Here is an 18,485-nt window from a genome sequence, read left to right as displayed (position 1 = left end):
TGGAAACTTAATTAGTATCATTGGTAACACCTGTGTCTACCCAAAATATAAAAAAAAAAAAAAATATATATATATATATATATATATATAGTATAATGGCCATAATTTCTTTTTGTACGTATTGTCTCTTTTTATTGTCTTTATTGTTAATTTTATGCCTCTTGACTGTAGTACATCTTTATTTATATTCTTCTCGTGCTGTGTTTATTGTTATGCACCTAAATACGCAAATTCCTTACATGTGGAAAAACCTACTTGGCAATAAACCTAAATCCGATTATATTTCCTGTCAAAGTGGCAAAAAGGTCTATTCCACTTTTTTCCAAGGCACTGTAATAACAACAATGCACACTGACAGCAGATGAGGAAGGCGGGCTCCCGGTCCATTGTATCCACTCTCTACGGGAACCCACGCTGCAACCTCTCCGTGCTCCCTACTGTTTTCCCGATGCACTTCCGTAGTAACCGGATGTTGCTAAGCAGCATTGAAGCGCTTGTTAAGTACAAACTCAAACCCAGCAAAAATGTGAACCTACCACGTTTTGCAAGTTGCTGCTGGAAGCGTTCAGGGGAAGCTAGATGTCTCTGTTGTCCTTATATGCTCTGTTGATATCTAGTGAAGCTCCGGCCGAGGGTAAGCTGTGGCGTTCACTGTCTTACGTTTAGCTAGCTTCTGGACAAAGTAGCATTAGCATGGTTAGCTCCGTCGGCTATCGCCAGGCGATAACGTCTTCCACTTTGTGTTTCTGTGTGTTTTGATAAATGTGCTTTAAAATAATATGCATGGCTGTTGTGGGGATGTGTAGTGAATGTCTTTAATGCGAGTGGTCTGTTTTTAAAAGGTAATATTAGCATTACACGTGCTGCCAGTGCAACATAAACACCAGTTTAAACCTTTCAGAGGCTAATCTGTAGTCTTCTTGCTTTTACTTATTTACTAGACAGCTTAAAGAAAATCACGTTTTGTTTCGTTTTACCCTCGGATTTCCATCTCCTCAAGGGTGTAGCGGTACGCTGTTGGTGTCAGTAGTACTTACCTATAGTAAGTTAGTAGCTTTTTAATAGCTTTTTCCCCCCAACAGTCTGTGTCTTCCTACAGAGCCCAATAATAACTACATATCTCATCTATGAAAAGTTACATTTTGCTTATTGCTTTGAGAACGTTTTGTTTTAAGGTTCTGCGTGTTCTTGACCACTTTGTCACTCCGGGTTTTTACTTGTTTTGGTAGAGACACACTGCTCATAATTTGCTTCCTGTGTGTTTCTTGCAGTGTTCTTGCTGTGCCTTACCAAATCGTGAACCATGATGGAGCGAAGAAGAGCCTTAACTATTCCATTTACTGTTGACAAGGACAACTTGGTATGTATCACCCATGAAATATGCAGTTTTAACAACATGCATGTTACCTTGCGAGCAGTGCACAAATCATCACCAGCCAAATGCTGGTAAAAAAAATGCTGCTGGTAAAAATTGATCATTTAGTAGCCATTTAGCCGATGGATTAATTTTGCACCCTGCTTGTAGGCTTTTAATGTGCAGGTTTAATTGCTTTTCATCCTGGCAAGATATTTAGTGATGCTTGCTTTATGGCTGCCATCATAAATTCTGCCAAACATGCTTTGGGATTGTGTAATAGTTCTACTCTTTGATCACCAGTCATCATACTGTTAAATTCTGTCGATCAGTAAGCACTCCTCACTGGATCACAGTGAGGGCAGGGCACTAGACAGCTTTCAACAAGCAGGAGGAGCTGCAATAAGGTGCTGCTAGGGCTGCAACTAGGGCTGTGCAATGTGACCAAAATCTCACATCCTAACAATGACATACATCATGATATAGCACATTTTCTGTAAATTCAATTTATAGTTTAGATGCAATGGCCACGTGGGAATGTCATTACATTTTGAATTATATACTCAACAAATAAATAGTACTTACTGACATTGTTTTTCTCCTTTTATTTAGAACCTTTGTGCAAATATTCAATTAATCATGTAACAGTATATAAAATATTATATGACAGAGAGGGAGAGAGAGAGAATACATTTACCGTCACACAAGACACCAAATTGAAGTAGGTTGGTATTTTTATCTGAAAAATGACTTTAAAAAAAAAGAGAAATCAATCAAAGCACTTGCCAATTTGTTACCTGTTGATCAATCTAATCAATCAACTTGTTTTTAAGCTCTAGCTACTACCCATGAGCACATTTGAAATGTGGTGCCAGCTTATGTACGCTGCTTTAATACCTGTTTGGCTAAACTGCTGCAACCACATAGAAAAAAAAAATTAATGCATTACAGATCAAAATGACAAGCTTTCCTCATTGCTGTATGTGCACATCTATGGCTGTTTTATTTCATTCATTTTATGCAGGCATGGTAACTAACCAGCATGTGAATTTTAGATGGAAAGCCCATTCAGAATCCCCATGACATGTTTTTCATCACAGTGTGGGAAGTTTGAAAGACAGGTACAACCATATCTTTGCTCTCTCTGTGACCATATGAACAAATCTTATGGTGCTATTCTGGATTATTTTACTCTACCTGTTTCCTTCTCGTCAGCAGGTTTCCTGGACGGAAATTGCTTGCAAACGGAGACATCGTGATTCACAGCACAAAAATGGATCTGTGCTGTGTGATCACAACCATGCAGCCATGGTCACATTGGAAATGGCCAGGTAAGCAGGTGCTGACAGGAGAGTTTTGACAGACTTTTTTTAGGCTATTGATTACAGGCGGAAATACCTGGTCATTGTTCTGCCGACCAGTTAAAACTGACAGGTATGGCACTAGTTTTAGTCATCTAAACTAAAACTGGGCAAACAAATAGACAAAATGTATTATTGTCATTTTTCCAAGATGGCTTCCTTCTTTGCTACAGCACATTTAAGAAGGTGTCCAAAACAAGTACATCATTCTAAGGATAATGTGTAACAAGTCTGGGTTGCGATTATCTACTATAAACTGCCCTCTGCTATCTGCTGACGTTGATGCAACAGTAACTTAGTGGACTACTGACAGAATTGTACCCTGGACTGCACTATGCCTCTCTGCTCATCAGAATGGATGCAATGTACATACTGTCTTAAATTGTTCAGAGTATTGCTATACTTGAGACAAGGATATTTGCACTGGAGAAGTCTTTTGAACTGAGACACCGAGTATCTGCCAGTGAGTTAGCTCATTGGGGTTAAACCCAACAAGATTTAAATTGACACTGTCTCTCAATGATACCCTAACTTTCTCAAGATTCACTGACATGAGACCAGTGGAGTCATGTGCTGTTTACTTAGCTCTTTACCTGTTGGGACCTAAACCTAAAGACAAGTGCAAGACTGTACTCCCACAGAGGACAACATTTATGGATTCACATCAGCTAACTTCGACCCTGGGTATCTGGCGGGGAGCCAAAGGATGGCATAAACACAGATCACAATTGCCCAGACATTATAACTGTAAAACAGGTTTGGACCATTAAAAAATCTTCATGAGACAGAAGTGGAGATGACTGCTGATAAGTTTGGACACGAGAGAGAGAGAGAAAGAGCAGTCTCGTGTGTAGCAAATGGAAAAGAAAATACCTAAAGAGAAGATTTAACCTGTAACTCTTTGCGGAAGACGGCGCTAACAGAAACATGAGCAGTAAGACAATTTAAAACACTGCTTCCCAGATCCTATGTCTTGTCGCATAGAAATAAATTTCATCAACGGATAACCAAACAGCCGAAACTTAATCAGATTGTTCTATGCCCATGATGTTTGCAGAGAGCAATCAGAAGTGTTTTTTTTAATTTTTTTTTATCAGTGGATCACTGCCAACAATCCACAGGATCAGCAGACTCGTAGGACTCAACACATAGCTCAGCAAAACCTGTGGTTCGCAAGGGATCAATTGATAACTTAAATCTTTTCAGGGCAGATTGCCTCCACCCAAGCAGATCTGAATAAAGTTAAAGTACCGTTGGACCATTTTTGGTTCAGTCTGCTACACCCATCAGCCCAGGCCTAAGATGGTGTAGGCTCTGTGCCACGCAGACAAAACATCACTGCCTCATTGTCAGCATATTGACAACCAGCTCATGAATCACTCTCAGACGCTCTCCTGATTAGAATGATAAGGCCAGCAAGGTTAGGGTGCAGGGACTGGTCAGCTTACTGTCAAAACTAAACACAGAGAAGCAACATTCAGTTTTTATACACCACATATTGCATTTATTATTATGGTTATTATTATTCATACAGTATATTGTACTGTTATTATCATTCTACTGTTGGATTTTTTTCATTGTATTTTAGCTTATGTGTCTTTTCATACTGCCTGTGTTTCTTTTGTCTTTTCTTAATGCCTTTCTGTCTTTATCTAAAGCACCTGCCTTGTTGTTGAAAGGTGCTATATAAATAAACTTGCCCTGCCTCGACTGTGTAGTTCATTGCAGTTTCTTAAACTTTCACAAGATGGGGCACTCCCCCAGCTAGTAAAAGTCTCATAGAGGTGATTTACTGCAGTGTTTCACTTTTTTCAGTGCCTTTAGCAATATTAAACATTTCTGGAAAAAAATGTGATTAAGCAGTTATGGCCATTTAATGAGGTAATATGGCACTTCTAGTGTACCACTACTACACTACTGAAATTATTTGTTTGTCAAAGTTCATTGTCCTCCCGATTTTTGTCTTAATCTGACTTGTGGTTCCTCAAGACATTCTTTATTTCAAACCACAAACATAAAACCACCCTTGCCTTATTTTCAAGACTGTCCGGCATGTGTTATTTGTGTGTACAGTATTAATTTTCTACTGTGCTCCATGTTGCACTGCCAAAAAGAAACATTGCCTATAAGCACCATGACTCGAGGCCAAGCTTATCATGACTACACACATGGCTTATCTACACCAGTCGTCTTGCCTACCCCTCCCTTGTGATCAGCTGGCATAAATAAAGGCTGACTTGCAATGGTAGATGAGCAATAAGTTAGAATGTGTTGAGGGGGCACAATGTTGAAGAGAAGAGGCTGCTCTGGGAAGGTTGTGAATAATTGCTTCTCTGTTTCCGCCTGTAGGAGAAAGCCCCGTCTGATCCTGACAGATATCCTAAAGACAGAAAAGGGAAAGGCTTATATGGAAAGGATAAAACAGAATTGTACCTTGGGAAATCAACAAGTGTCAAGTACGCGGAGGAAGACTGGTCGGGGCAGAGAAGAACCCCTGATTTGCCGAGACAAAAGGTCCAGTCAGAGGGAGACTAGGAATGATAAAATCAACAATGTAACCCCTAAACACAACCAGAAGACCACCTCATCACCCTCTCAAAGGTAGGAGGTCCCTTTTTAAAGCTACAGCAGGCAGTCAGTAGCTTCCATAAGGACTTGAAATGAGGTTGCTAAAAAGTTGCTATTTTACAATTGGTAATGTGCTGGACTATTTCTTGACCGGGAGCAGTGACTTCCTGTTTTTTTGTTGTCAGTGGAAGTAATACTCCAACACACAACTCCATTTGTGTATTTTCCACCCTCAGCCTATGTACTCCAGTGATTGCTGCTCACCTAGCGAATTATCGGGACCATTTCTCCCACTTCCTACTCCTGTTAATGACACCTGTTATTGTCTCCCTGTGGCTGAGTAAGGCTGACTACCAAAAGTCATATTTTGATAATGCTTCTACTGTGCTGTTTGTTTTAAATTATCATTATTCAGAAAAGTTTACGGCCCTCTTTTTTGTAATAGAGATGTATGGCATAAAGTCTTCCTGGGTCCCAGGGTGTCAGTAGGCTGCCAATTCTACCTGTGGCTTCTGCACAGCACAGTTTTATTCCTGGGAGCTTGCAGCATCTCTATAATAATAATAAGATAGACAGTTGCAGAAGAGAATGGGAGACTCACGCAATTAAGCGCCTGACTATGAATAATGAGCCAGAGAATGGGACCCACTTGCATGAGAAGCCTGTTGGGTCATTTTCTTCTGAACAGTACATTTTCTGTGTGGGCTCATCTCTTTGTCTTACATCTGATGCTGTATTGTATTTGCACAAAAAATAGACTACACTTCAAAAGTGTGGTGGTTTTCCACATAGACCTATGAATAATGAACAAAAATAGCCACAAAAGCAGTAGGAGGTATTCTTTAATAGGGCAATTTCTTCTATTTATTTTCAATTTCAAACGAAGGAGAAATTGCCTTTTAATGGTGTTTGGCTCGGCCTGCTGCATCCTTGGCTCTCCGTATTTTCCAGGCAAAAAACATGGTGATTTAATATGGAAGAATACCACACAGAGAGATCTCACAACTTGAAATTCTAGTTTAAATATGTGTTTCTGCATTTGTTTTTTATGTGTTTAGTCTTGGATAATTTGTGATTATGTGCAGCTACACTACTTCATGGGGCTTTGCTGAAAAAATGTAACAAAGTAAACTGCCTAATTAGAACATGGTATTAATTCTTTCATGTCTTCAGATCACGACTGAGGAGAAGGTTAAATGTTGATGACGAAGTGGACAAAGAAGAAAGAGATATTGAGGAGGTGATAATAGGCAAGGACCACGCAGAGGACTACAAATTTGCTGAAGTTGTTGGTGTGTAAACATGAAGACATTCAGACACCTCCGTTGTATTTCACTGGTTCATTTTGATCTTGGTTTCATTCAAAGCTTTACTTTATTACTAATATTACAAAACATCGGCTCAATAAAGCTTGACATAGCCAATACCGCTTCACAATTTAGCCCATTGTTATTGTTGTAGTAGTAGTAGTAGTAGTAGTAGTAGTAGTAGTAGTAGTAGTAGTAGTAGTAGTAGGGTTTCTTTTAACAACACAGGTTGATCAGTGTTTCTCTGTCTCATTCAGATTGTGGCTTGTCAGTGAGCTGGGAGCCTGCTGAGGATAGAAGAAGTTCTAATGAGTTCTCCCCTGCTGCCATAAAGGACAGGTGGACTGGTTCAGAAAAAGAAGTACAAAACAATTTGGTGAGTACCGTATGGGTGACAGACAAAGCTTCAAAACATAGTCTCACCAAAGAGTAAAGTTTACCCAAACATCCCATTGCTACAAAAAGCATGAAAGAAATGCCCAGACGTACATCTCGTTATGTATGGTAGCAACATGTACATGATATTCTAACACATGCGTTGTGTCTTGACATCAGTATTTTCCAAGTAGCAAATATTGTGTGAGCATTGTGGTTCTTCTCATTACGATCCGTCATGTTTAAATAAAGCACCCCAACAGTTTTACAGCACAATAGCCATTACTCACAAATAGATAAAACCAGTAATGTTCTGTATTCCATGTGAAAAATGATAATGTCAGATCTATAAAGACCGCCCTGCAGTTGAACATGGGACATGGCCCAAATCGCTGCTGTAGCAGCGTGAGTTGTCTGGTTAGCTCACACAGGTGATGTGTTATGTGCTGTCTTAACAGAAGAGGAAAAGAAAGGATGCAGGGGCCCAGTGTAATGGAACAGGCAGCCCCAAACGCCACCGTGAGAGTGTACTTCGCCTCACTGGAGAAGACGGAAGAGATGGAAGACCAGCCCTGACGGGTTTTTGTCTGGAAGAAAGTGGAGAAGACGGAGATTTGGAGAGCCTCGATCGTAGCATTGTACAGTTCACTGTTGGAGCAGATGATCCAACAGAAGTTCTAGTCCCTAACATCAGTCCTACTTTGGAGGCCAGAGACTTTATTGTTACCCCCAGACAAAGTCAATTGTCTAGCCAGGACAGCACAACCAAAAGAAGCCCCGCTGAACCCAGTGAGTACACCAACACAGGCAGAGTGAAGCCAGAAAAGCTTCTAAATCTGATAGCTTCATTCTACTGCTGAAACATTTGTCTGCATTTATTTATGAGGAAACTCAAGAAACAGTTATTGCCAGCTTTATACCATTTTGCTGGTTGTATAGTTTAACAAGGTGTACCAAATAAACTGGCAACTGGGTGTATTTTCCTCTGCCATGTGGCTCAAGCATTATTTTCATGACATTGACCGCAATCATTTGTGAGGTGTTTTGTTATTTTGTCTTGGACCTTTTTGTTTTTTTGGCTGCGTGTGTGTGTGCGTGCCCTGCATCTTAGTAGCTACTGGGTTTCCTCTTTTTGTCCTACTCACGTGTCTTTTCCAGGATTACTGCTGTCCTTGCTCTACCTCAAAGCCCATTACACCTCCTTCATGCAGTGCCAATTAAGGGCATGTTTGTGTGTGCGTGTCTTTGAGAACAGTAAGATAGCATAATAATTCCTAAGTAAAATTCACACTGGGCCTGATCTGTTCTTCATGCTTATATTTCAGTTGTGCTGTCCAGTGACGATGAGGAGAGCTGTGACGTTCCTCAGCACTGCAGCCCAGCGCTCCATACACTGGTCACTGTAGAAGAAGCAGTAATACAGGCACAATCCCCAAAAGCTGTGGCCAAACAGCAAGAAGCTTCTCACATAGAGGACATGCAGGTTGGTATAATGTGTACTTGTACTATATTTATATTTATATTTATATCCATACCTCTTCAATACAACAGACACATACTTCAGAAAAAGATCAAGAATGTTCCTGTTTGACAACTTAGTCTTATATCTGAGCAGAACTGAATTTTAGGATATAGTAAATGGAAAATTATGATTATACTTGACTAGTTCACACAAACTCTAAAAGTAGTTACATTTCTTGGTTATAGAGCCAGCATATTTGCAGCATTGTGTCCCCCAGAACCCCACATTTTAGACCCACGGTTAACAGTTTTAAAACGTAGCTGTATTTGGGAAAAAAACATGTTGCAGAGGCAGAGAAAGCTTGAGCTAACAGGAGCTTCACACAAGCTTTATTTTACAATGGGATCCATTTACAAAATAGTACCTGCTGTAACAAACAGAACTGTTCTGATCATTTTACCCCCAGAAGATATTCTTGAGAGAGATGTTTTGATAACAACATACTTTTTACCGAAAAAGCAGCAGTGTGCATTGCTGTCAACTGTTGTCATTCTTAATACTTCCACTAGATGGCCCCAGAGCAGAACATTTTGCCAATCTTGCACATAGTGGGTTTAAAATATTGAAATCAACATGATTTCTGTTGTAATATTGCTTTCAACCAAATTGCTTGACCTAACAGCTAGGTCTCATTGTAGCATGGAGGTTATTGTACTGTTATAGTGTGATACTGTTGTGTGTACCTGCCTTACTATGTTGACCTATCACCCTGTTTGCACCCTTTTCTTCAAACTGCATATGTTAATGTGTTGCAGGTGTTGCATGTAGTTGTAGAAGATCCTCCTCTCATCCCTAGTGTAGACTACTGTGTGAGCGTGGCCTTCTCCGCTTTGCACTGTGGAGGTTTCCAAGGGAAATCGAATGGAGACTTAATGGTAACCTATAATCCATAAATACATGCATTTTGCTGCTGGCATCACATTCAACAAGTGTAACACATTCTTATTCTCCTTTCATAGATGGCAGCCAAAAAAATCATCATCCCACTGAAAGGTAATGCTGTGAATATTTTCTTTTACTTTTTAACTGTATACCACAGTCTTGGTAGAGAAGCTGTGGCCTGCCTATGACCTTTGGTCTTGGCTGTATAAAGTGAGACCCATCTCATCTTGTTTTGGTCATGCTGTCTGCACACCATCCAGTCACAGCTTTGTGGTCTATTTTAGATTGTGTGTGTGTGTGTGTGTGTGTGTGTGTGTGTGTGTGTGTGTGTGTGTGTGTGTGTGTGTGTGTGTGTGTGTGTGTGTGTGTTTGTTTGTTTCCTGGATTAAACCCTCAAGGCTCTAGTGCACTTTCACCTCTGAGCCTGTGAAATCTCCCCTTCAGGGAACTAAGGTGGTTATTTCTTGAAATTTGATCTTGGCTGTGTGTGTGTGTGACAAATATGTTTCTTCAATAAAATTTGGGACACACCAAACAACTGTCTTGTGATAGATACATTTTCTAGCAAGTACAATTTTGTTTCTGAAAAACAAATTATGACTAAATAACCTTGAATGCAAGAATTAGTTCAGCCTTGAGCCTAGCCTTCAAAAAGCTATACAGGATGTAGCCAGTTCAAGTTCTGCAATCCAACTTTTGTTGCACAGCAGTATGGATAGTTTTAACTATTTTAGCTCCATATGTTAGCAGCATGGCCATACGGATTCTAGCAAAACTGTATAATCCTAGTCTTGTTTTCATATATATGCTCTATTACACTAAAACAAAAAGTAAGTATTGTGAATCAACAGATGACAGCCCTTTGCACAGCTATAAGCTCATTCATTATCCAGGGTGTTGAGCCGCAGCAGTATTCATTGTTTGATATCAACACTGCGAGCTGCTAAGCTGACCTGGCCTCTTCATGTCCCCAGACACGAGTGAACAGGTGAGAGTAATCTTATCCATTGAGCGTAAAGAGCTGCGGAGGTACGGAGTTTGGGAGCTGCAGGACCTGGAGGCCCAGAAGCTTCACTTTAAGACTGACCAGGAGCCTTCCCCTCGCGCTATCCTTCTGTTTTGTGTGTCAGAAAAGGCTGCAGCTGCTGTACAGCAGGACCTCCTGAAGCTGGGGGTCAAACAAGATGGTCCCACGAACACTGGTGAGAACGCTAACACTGTAGATAGAAGTTCAGAGTACGCTTGGAGCCAGTAGCTCAACCTCACATTTCTGTTTTTTGGAGACACGTAGCATATGAAGGACAAAGCTAACAGGGAAAACTAAATTTATATCATAATCTAGTCTAAGTGATACAGACTGTTGGCAGTGTTTCCTGTTTTTTAGTTTAAATTTGCAAATGGCACAGGTTTTTGTTTTTTTTACCTCTGATATCATCGTTACCAGTGTTTGATATGTCACACTATTCTTAATGTAAATGTGCGTACTAGATAATATTTGTTTTTTTTATTATATTTTAAAAGGCAAGGTGAGCCCGTTCATCCTGCTGACCCTGAAAGAACCTCTGGAGGGAATGGAGGGGGCTTTATTGCGCTCCTTGTTGGATCTTGACTGTATCCAAAGTCTTGAAAATGAAAAATCCATTGTTTCTCATGATGCAGACAGAGTTAGTGGTTTGGACCTCATCCACACTCCTATTCTTTCTGTGGGACAGTGCATTGAGCTGATTAGAAAAAGTGGACGGGACTCTCACCTGCTGTTCCTGTTTGGCCTGGAGAGCACTGAACCTAGACTTAACACAGACCAGGATGGTCCACATTCTGATACAGACAAAAACACCACACAGAAAGAGACAATACTGGAGCCGGAGACAGCGACAGAACGAGACACAGGGACACCACTCAAACCAGAGGAGCTTGAGCATCCCTCTGAGGTAAGTTGTTTTGGCTTGTGACCTCTTAAAATAGCAGCATCTACCTCATCAGGGGTTGTATATGTTTACTGGTTTTGACTAGTTAAAACAGAATGATTTTCTTTGCTATATTTGAATCATTTAGGGCCTTTACACACCGGGGACGTGACAAATAAACAACACGAAAATGTGAAATTCTTGCCTGTGAATATGTTTCATCTAAACTATTCATACCGGTAGTGATTTAGCAAATTAGCGTAACCGGGAGGGGTCACACTGCAGCACTGAACCGATTGCACATAGAGAATTCATACTCACTGGGTTCATCTCAGCTGCCTGTCCCGGGGCTCCAGTCTGGTTTACGACAAACATAAACAAACAACAGGTCCGCCATGAGTTGTGATGTGATGAGTGTTCTGCACATTGTGATCAGTTGATGCCTTTTTCACAGTGCATATGCTCAGATAAATCAGCCTCGTTCCAAAAGAATTACACTGCTTTTCTGCTATTCTTGAATTTCCCTCGAGATAAATAAAGTATCTATCTATCTATGTAATATCGGCATTCTGTGTGAAAGTACTAATGACAAACAACCGTTCAAAAAAAAAAAATAAATAAATACAGCACCTCTTAGTGAGTAAAGGCCTTTAGTTCTAAAAATGTAAAATTGTACTAATTCACAAAATTAAAAGAAAAAATTAGAGTAAAGTCTGGAAAAATAAGCATTACCTGTTCAATCATCTTGTGACCCCCTCAGATTTATTTTTCATCTCCTTGCGGGGGTCCTGACTCCCTGGTTGGGAGTGGTCCCCATCTTCTATGGGATATTTCACTCTTCTGTTGACCTTTACAAAGGTAAATGATTACAATGTAAAATTTGCTGCTATGGTATAAATTTCCTCCCACAGAAGAAAAAGGAGGAACCCGCTCCTGTACACACAGTGTGCCATCGTAGAACCAAAGGATCCTACTCTGTGTCACTGTGTAAACCAGACTCCAGCTGGATTAAATATAAACATCAGGGCCTAGCCCACAGGCAAGTAACCTACATCATCCCATGTGCAGCTTCTCATGCAAGATTCTCGTAGACAATGTTGTTCAGTCTTAGGTATGAAAATATAATAGAATTTGGGGATGCACCGGTCCAAGGTTTTCTCTCTCGATTTTGACTCCGTACCTCAGTGTATTTGCAGATACAGAATATCATTCTAATGCCAGTTGTTGTTGGCAAACTTGTATCCCCATCTGTGTCTGCGGGGTCTTAAAAAGTAAAAATCTGAATTTTAGGCTTTGTGGGGACCAATTGCATATCTGCTTATATTAACTGTTACAACTTAACTGTCTAACTACATCTGCAGATAATCATAGTAAAATCTTATTTTCTGCCTTTGCTTAGGTTGATCCAGTTTCCTCCTCCACCATTGAAAGGAGGAATAACTGTTACAATGGAGGACCTGCAGTGCCTTGACAGTGGGCAGTTCCTCAATGATGTTATCATTGACTTTTACCTCAAGTAAGTAAGACATTTTCAAACAAAAAGCTTCAAATTTACTTTGGCTCCTCACAGTTTGCAGAGAGCCTTTGAATTGATTGCATTGATGTGTTATTTGAACCAGATACCTCCTCCATAAGGCCTCTGCTGCTGTGGCCGAGCGCTCACACATCTTTAGCAGCTTCTTCTACAAGCAGCTGACACGGAGGGACAATGCCAGTGAAGGTGGCACCAGTGACTCGTAAGTAGTGCCGGCAAAATATTAACCAAAAAACAAATATTTTATATTGAGACATTTCAGATTTTGGTATGTTCTGTGTGTGCACTAATATGTACTACTTACAGGAAGTAGCCACAGCCCTACTCCCTTGATAAAAGCTCTCTTCTTCTCATGTTTTATACATTATCAGACAAGCATCAAAATGGAAGTGTTACAAACTAACTTAAGCAGTGCGATGACTGCACATTTCCCCTCAGGGCCTTACAGTGCTTACTGCTGCAATACTCTCAAGTGTGTTCATGTGAAACACTCTTAAAAGTTGTGTCTCTGTTTTTATTTTTGTCTCCTCAGCTGTCAGAGGCAGAGGCGGCACCAACGTGTGAAGACATGGACACGACATGTAGAAATCTTCAAAAAGGACTTCCTGTTTGTGCCTGTCAATCAGGAGTGAGTTAAACACATGAAGAAGTATATTTGCATCATATTATTGGGTATATCACATTATATATCACATTTCTCTGTTGTCTGTTTAGGGCTCATTGGTATTTAGTTGTTATTTGCTTTCCTGGACTGGATGAGCCAAAATCTGAGGACTGGAATGGTCCGAACTCACAGACTGGGGAGTTACAGGATCAAGTGGTGGCTAAAAGCCAAAATGATAACAATGAGACACCACCTACAGTAAATCACAGTGACAATGTGGACACAGAGACTGGTATGTTTGGCTAAATGATAGATGTCTTCTTTGGTAAGCAATTGACTTATTTATGTTGTGGTTGCAAAGCTGAACGGTAATGGTTTGTTTTATGTGTTTTAGGAAATGGTCAAGAAGAACCCACTAAAGACCCAAAACCTGGTCCAGTGGTAAGAACAAATTCTATACTTTTTTCACTTGAAATAATATTATTATTTCTTTCATCAGGCAGACAGAATTCTTGAGAGTTTTCTTCCAAATCTGCTTGTTCTGATTATTTTCCTTTTTGTTTGTAGACCTGCACTGAGCAGACCTACCAGAAGAAAACAGTTTGCAAGAGGTGAGTGTGCCATTACACAGGTGGTCTGCTTTGTTGCATGCACACTACCCTGTACACGTGAAACAATGTAGGTAATACTAATATGGATTTGAATATTATATAACAGACATGCCTCTCCTCTCCGTAGGCCGTGTATTCTCGTCATGGATTCCCTCAAACGTTCCCTTCATGAGCGAGTCTTCAAACTCTTACGGGAGTAAGTGTGGTACTTTTAATCCGTATGTCTGTAGCTGCATACCTGTGTTTAGAAATGTTTATAAGATAATGCGTGTTTGTCCCGCAGCTACTTAGAGTCAGAATGGGAAGTCCGTCGTGGTTCGTCAAGGGACTTTAGTCCTGATCAGATGCAGAGCTCACACTGCCAAGTTCCCCTTCAGGACAACAGCAGTGACTGCGGCCTCTACCTGCTGCAGTATGTCGAGAGTTTTTTAAAGGTAAAGAACTTGGCAGCATCTCACATAGTCTGGCCATTTAACATTCAATCAGCAACAGCTTTAAATTGTCACGTTTAAATTAAAACTCAGTGAGACATTTAAAAGGTTTTTGAGGCATGTACACAGTAACGGAAAGTTTCTTCTGCTTCTGCTCTCAGGACCCTGTGGTGCACTTTGACCTCCCTCTACAACTAGAACGTTGGTTTCCACGGCAGCAGGTGCGGAGGAAACGAGACGAAATCAGAGATCTGGTACTAAACCTTTACCGACATCAAAACCTGGATAGTAACAGATAGACATGAGAAGCAGCTCTGCTGTTCAGTGCATCACATTCCTGTAGCCAATATATTATCACTGCTCATACTGAGCAACGGACACTTCAGTTTGAACTGAAAATATTTCCCTTAAATTAGATGCTGTTATTGTTTAATGCATTATCTTGAACACAACATGTAAACTTTTGACTATCTGTGGGTCCTGTGAGTGAACATGAAGGCATCAGTTAATTTAAAATAAACAGGTAGTTCATCCAACCAGAACGAGTTTTAAGGTAGATTGTATGTAGACATGATAATGTTTGTACACCCCATAACTTTTTTACTGATTGTTTTTATGCTGCAAGATATTTTATTAAAAAAAAGATTTTTTTATGTAGAGTCACAAGTCAAACTAAGAATTGTGTAGCAATGGTTAAACCTAGTTTGTACAGCAAATTGTGAGCAGTTTTAGTTGGGTTTACTTGCTTTTGTGAGACATTTCATGTCAGGTTTGCCTTTCTTTTTTTAGTCATGGGGTTTGAAAGCTGCTCTGATTCTGCAGTCTTTGCATGAATACCCATTTACTGAATGAACTGAATTCCCCTGATTTCCTGGCATTGTATGAAATACATTGCAGTTTCCTTTCTGAATTTCATTATAAGATAACATGCCATTGACGCCTCAGGAACTGTAATCCCAACATGAAGCAGCAATTCCATCTTTTGCCCTTTGTCGGATACATGGAACTAGAAAAATGTTGTTGTTTCAGTCACTCAGTGCCTCACTCAGTTATCCTGTTAGCCTCCCAGTGCCAGATAGGAAACATGACGCTGTCTATAGATGACAGTAAGCTGGGCCAGGGGTCAGCAACCTTTACTATTAAGAGCCATTTTCCAAAAACAAAGAAAAATTTGTCTGGAGCCACAGAACATATTTGAGCCTTATAATGCTAATTATGCCAGCAGCGTTGGTGGTGAAAGCAAACAGATCTGTCCATGCACTATTACATTCTTTATTTTCCTCAGATTTGTTTTTTGTATTTGGAATCCATAGTTAGCCTAGCTAGAGAGACTAGTATCCGCCACTATTGAGGTTCGGCAAAATACGGAGGAAAAGGTCAGGATGTAACATACAACGCACGTTTTAGTTGCCGAAATGTTGAAACAATCTTTTTTATTTGGTGTGTAAATGCTAAACATTTTTATGATTTGAGAATGTAAGAATTACTTTAGGTGTATGACAATGATGAATGAAAATGTTAAAAGATAAAAGTTATTCGTGTCCATATGATTATTTGTCATAGGAGCCACTGGAGAGGGGCTAAAGAGCTCCATGTGACTCCACAGCCGCAGGTTGTCTACGCCTGAGCTAGGCTCGTCCACTCACCTCTTTTTAAGAATTGAACTGTTGTATGTTACCATTTATCTGTTACACCCTCTATACTGCAATCCATCATGGACCCTAAAATCATGCTGGGGCAAAGTAATGGTCCCCGATGTCAACTTCACCCACACAAATGGGCAGAATTAGGAAAAATTGGGATTTCAGACTATCGACTTTAGTTTGCATATATTCTAAATACTGATGTGGCATGGAAGTTATTTTGTATCTTTGACATTTTCATTTATTTATCCAGACTTGCAAGAAGTTCAGGGGTGCACATACATTAGCATGTGTAACAGTATTATGTCAAACACAAAGTCACTTAATTCAGACCTAAGAGACATTGCAGTCCATCACTGCTGCTGCCTAAGTTCTTCTCAACAGAGATCAGACTTGATGGTCTAGTAGTTTTTTTCCCTTTTGTTCAGATGTTTGCCTCCTTTAACACTTTGAAGTCCTCGATGACATGTTTTTTTAAGACATTTGTGTTGGATGAATATATAGAAGCCAGTCCCAAAATATCTTTGGTTTCAATTGTGTATTAAAACTTGTAGACCAAATTGATGTTATACTGTTGTTTTTTGTTTTTCTACTTTTTCTGTCATTTGGAACACAAGCTGAGATATTTCCATTAAAGAAATGTGTGTTTTCCTGAGGTATTATATGACAAATGCCAACTGGACAATATTTTAAATGTTATCCTGAGTCTTGACCTCGTGTCTTAAATGGTTTTCATAACAAGATGAGGATTAGAGGTAGGTAACTAACAGAGTCTGAATGTCTGTGTTGTAAATGAGTTGATTTATTCCTTTTTATTTATTAGAAGTTTTCTTTGGCTCCTGTTCTGCAAACATTTTTTTTGTTACTGTTTCTAATTCTCCTTTTGACCAGAAGAGCCAACTTTGTTCTTCTCAGGCCAAAAGGTTCCATTTGCAAATGCCTCTACAGTACGTTACAATGCTTTTCAGTGTAAACTATCAGGAGAGTTACACGGTCGGCTTAGGTGTATTTACTGTCTCAGTCTGTCAGATCCCCTCACAGTCTGACTCCAAGTAATCCCCCCCTTGCATTTTGTATGGCAGTGTGCTGCAGCCATTCCGCGTGCTCAACATTTACACTCAGTTGCCAGTTAATTACAAATGTTTATGCACAGCAAAACCTGTCCTCTGTCTGCACACAGTATTGTTTGTACTTTGTTTAACATTGTACTATTAGAAGCAGAGGAATGTGTCTCATGGCATCGGGAAGATCTCTCGTACAGGAATGCACACATACAGTAAGTGAGTAGTAAAACCCACTGTACTCTAGGCCTACTTGGCTCCCCTGCTGGCTGTCCACGATCTAAAGGTATAGGATCAGGCACACATTGGAGCTTACAGAGTAAAACATTGGTTCAGCCACTGCTATGACCTGATCTTTGGCCAGATTCCTTCACCATCAACAGCGCCATTAGGCCAGTCAAACTGATCACTTCTGCCTTGGAAGCATTTAAGAGACATTTTAGAACAATTGTTTTATTTATGAATTCTTACCCTGACGCAGAAAGACTTACGAAACAATTTGTAACTGTTCCTGAAATTGCAGGTTTTTATCTGTGGTTCAAAAATGCTGTATATGCCCTGATTACTCTTAATCCAACAGCTTGGCTCTATGGCGATGTCTATCGGTCCACCAGTTTGGTCTAACTACTTTTCTGGATGGATTTGATACAGACATGGAAGGTTCCCAGATGATAAATCGTAATTGCTTTGGTGATCTCCTTAACTTTCCTCCAGTACGGCCATGCGGGTGATATTTGAGAATTTGTTTATTCTTTTGCTTTTGACCAAGCACCACCATCTAGTCAAAATTAAAATTTTTGATTGGGTTATGACCAGAAACCTGAAAAATGATATTTTGCAGCTGCAGTTGTACTCTGTATTTGGAGCCAATTACCAGATGATAGGATGCTAAAACACTTGGTTATAATGGTGAACATGGTCAACATACCTGCTAAACATCACTATGGGATTTGTCATTTTGAGCTTGTTGGCATGCTAATGTCGCCACATTGAGGATAATGTAGGTGAGACGTAAAATTAATGCACTGGCTCACTTAACTGTAAGTTTGTTATCCCTCATTACTCTCCTTTTTTCTTTTCACATACGTAATGCAGCTACTTAAAGATAAGAAGAGGATGGTTTCCCTTTTAAAAACAGGATAAACCCCATACCAAGAGTTTGGGGTTAAAGGTCGAGTCCAGACTAAGCCCATGACTCTCACTGCTGTCAATATATACATACTGAGAGGATTTCAGTTGCTGCTCCTTAGCTGCTGGAACAACCTGACACATAATCACTGTGTTTTTCGTGTGGGAGTGGGTGGGGAGGGGGGGATTATTTATTA

General features: G+C 40.0%; 1 protein-coding gene across 5 annotated transcripts; it reads left to right on the top strand.

The window, feature by feature from the left end:
* Positions 1-441: 441 nt before the first annotated feature.
* Positions 442-16,659, top strand: senp7 (SUMO specific peptidase 7). 5 transcript variants are annotated; one of them, XM_051403832.1, is made up of 23 exons: positions 442-634; positions 1,272-1,360; positions 2,410-2,475; positions 2,570-2,685; positions 5,065-5,316; positions 6,457-6,575; positions 6,848-6,966; positions 7,424-7,754; positions 8,291-8,448; positions 9,243-9,362; positions 9,447-9,480; positions 10,344-10,571; positions 11,029-11,300; positions 12,188-12,315; positions 12,676-12,792; positions 12,896-13,012; positions 13,343-13,438; positions 13,525-13,706; positions 13,809-13,855; positions 13,982-14,025; positions 14,153-14,221; positions 14,309-14,459; positions 14,618-16,659. In XM_051403832.1, the coding sequence occupies exons 2-23, from the start codon at positions 1,304-1,306 to the stop codon at positions 14,753-14,755; spliced, it is 2,961 nt and encodes a 986-aa protein (XP_051259792.1). In that variant the 5' UTR covers positions 442-634; positions 1,272-1,303; the 3' UTR covers positions 14,756-16,659. The 5 variants fall into 5 exon arrangements, with proteins under 5 accessions (XP_051259792.1, XP_051259788.1, XP_051259787.1 ...); XM_051403828.1 differs by having other exon boundaries at positions 443-634; positions 2,573-2,685; positions 10,891-11,300; XM_051403827.1 differs by having other exon boundaries at positions 443-634; positions 10,891-11,300.
* The last annotated feature ends 1,826 nt before the right edge of the window (positions 16,660-18,485 follow it).

Source organism: Dicentrarchus labrax, unplaced genomic scaffold, assembly GCF_905237075.1.
Source record: "Dicentrarchus labrax unplaced genomic scaffold, dlabrax2021, whole genome shotgun sequence".
Lineage (NCBI taxonomy): Eukaryota > Metazoa > Chordata > Actinopteri > Moronidae > Dicentrarchus > Dicentrarchus labrax.
This window is presented reverse-complemented; position numbering and strand designations above follow the sequence as displayed.

What these genes read in the sequence shown, in the direction of transcription:
- senp7 (XM_051403827.1), top strand. Translation starts at nt 1,304, where the DNA reads ATGATGGAGCGAAGAAGAGCCTTAACTATTCCATTTACTGTTGACAAG. An exon ending in ACCTCATCACCCTCTCAAAG is followed by an intron (nt 5,317 to 6,456) that starts GTAGGAGGTCCC and finishes TCATGTCTTCAG; the next exon opens with ATCACGACTGAGGAGAAGGT. An exon ending in ATGTCGAGAGTTTTTTAAAG is followed by an intron (nt 14,460 to 14,617) that starts GTAAAGAACTTG and finishes TTCTGCTCTCAG; the next exon opens with GACCCTGTGGTGCACTTTGA.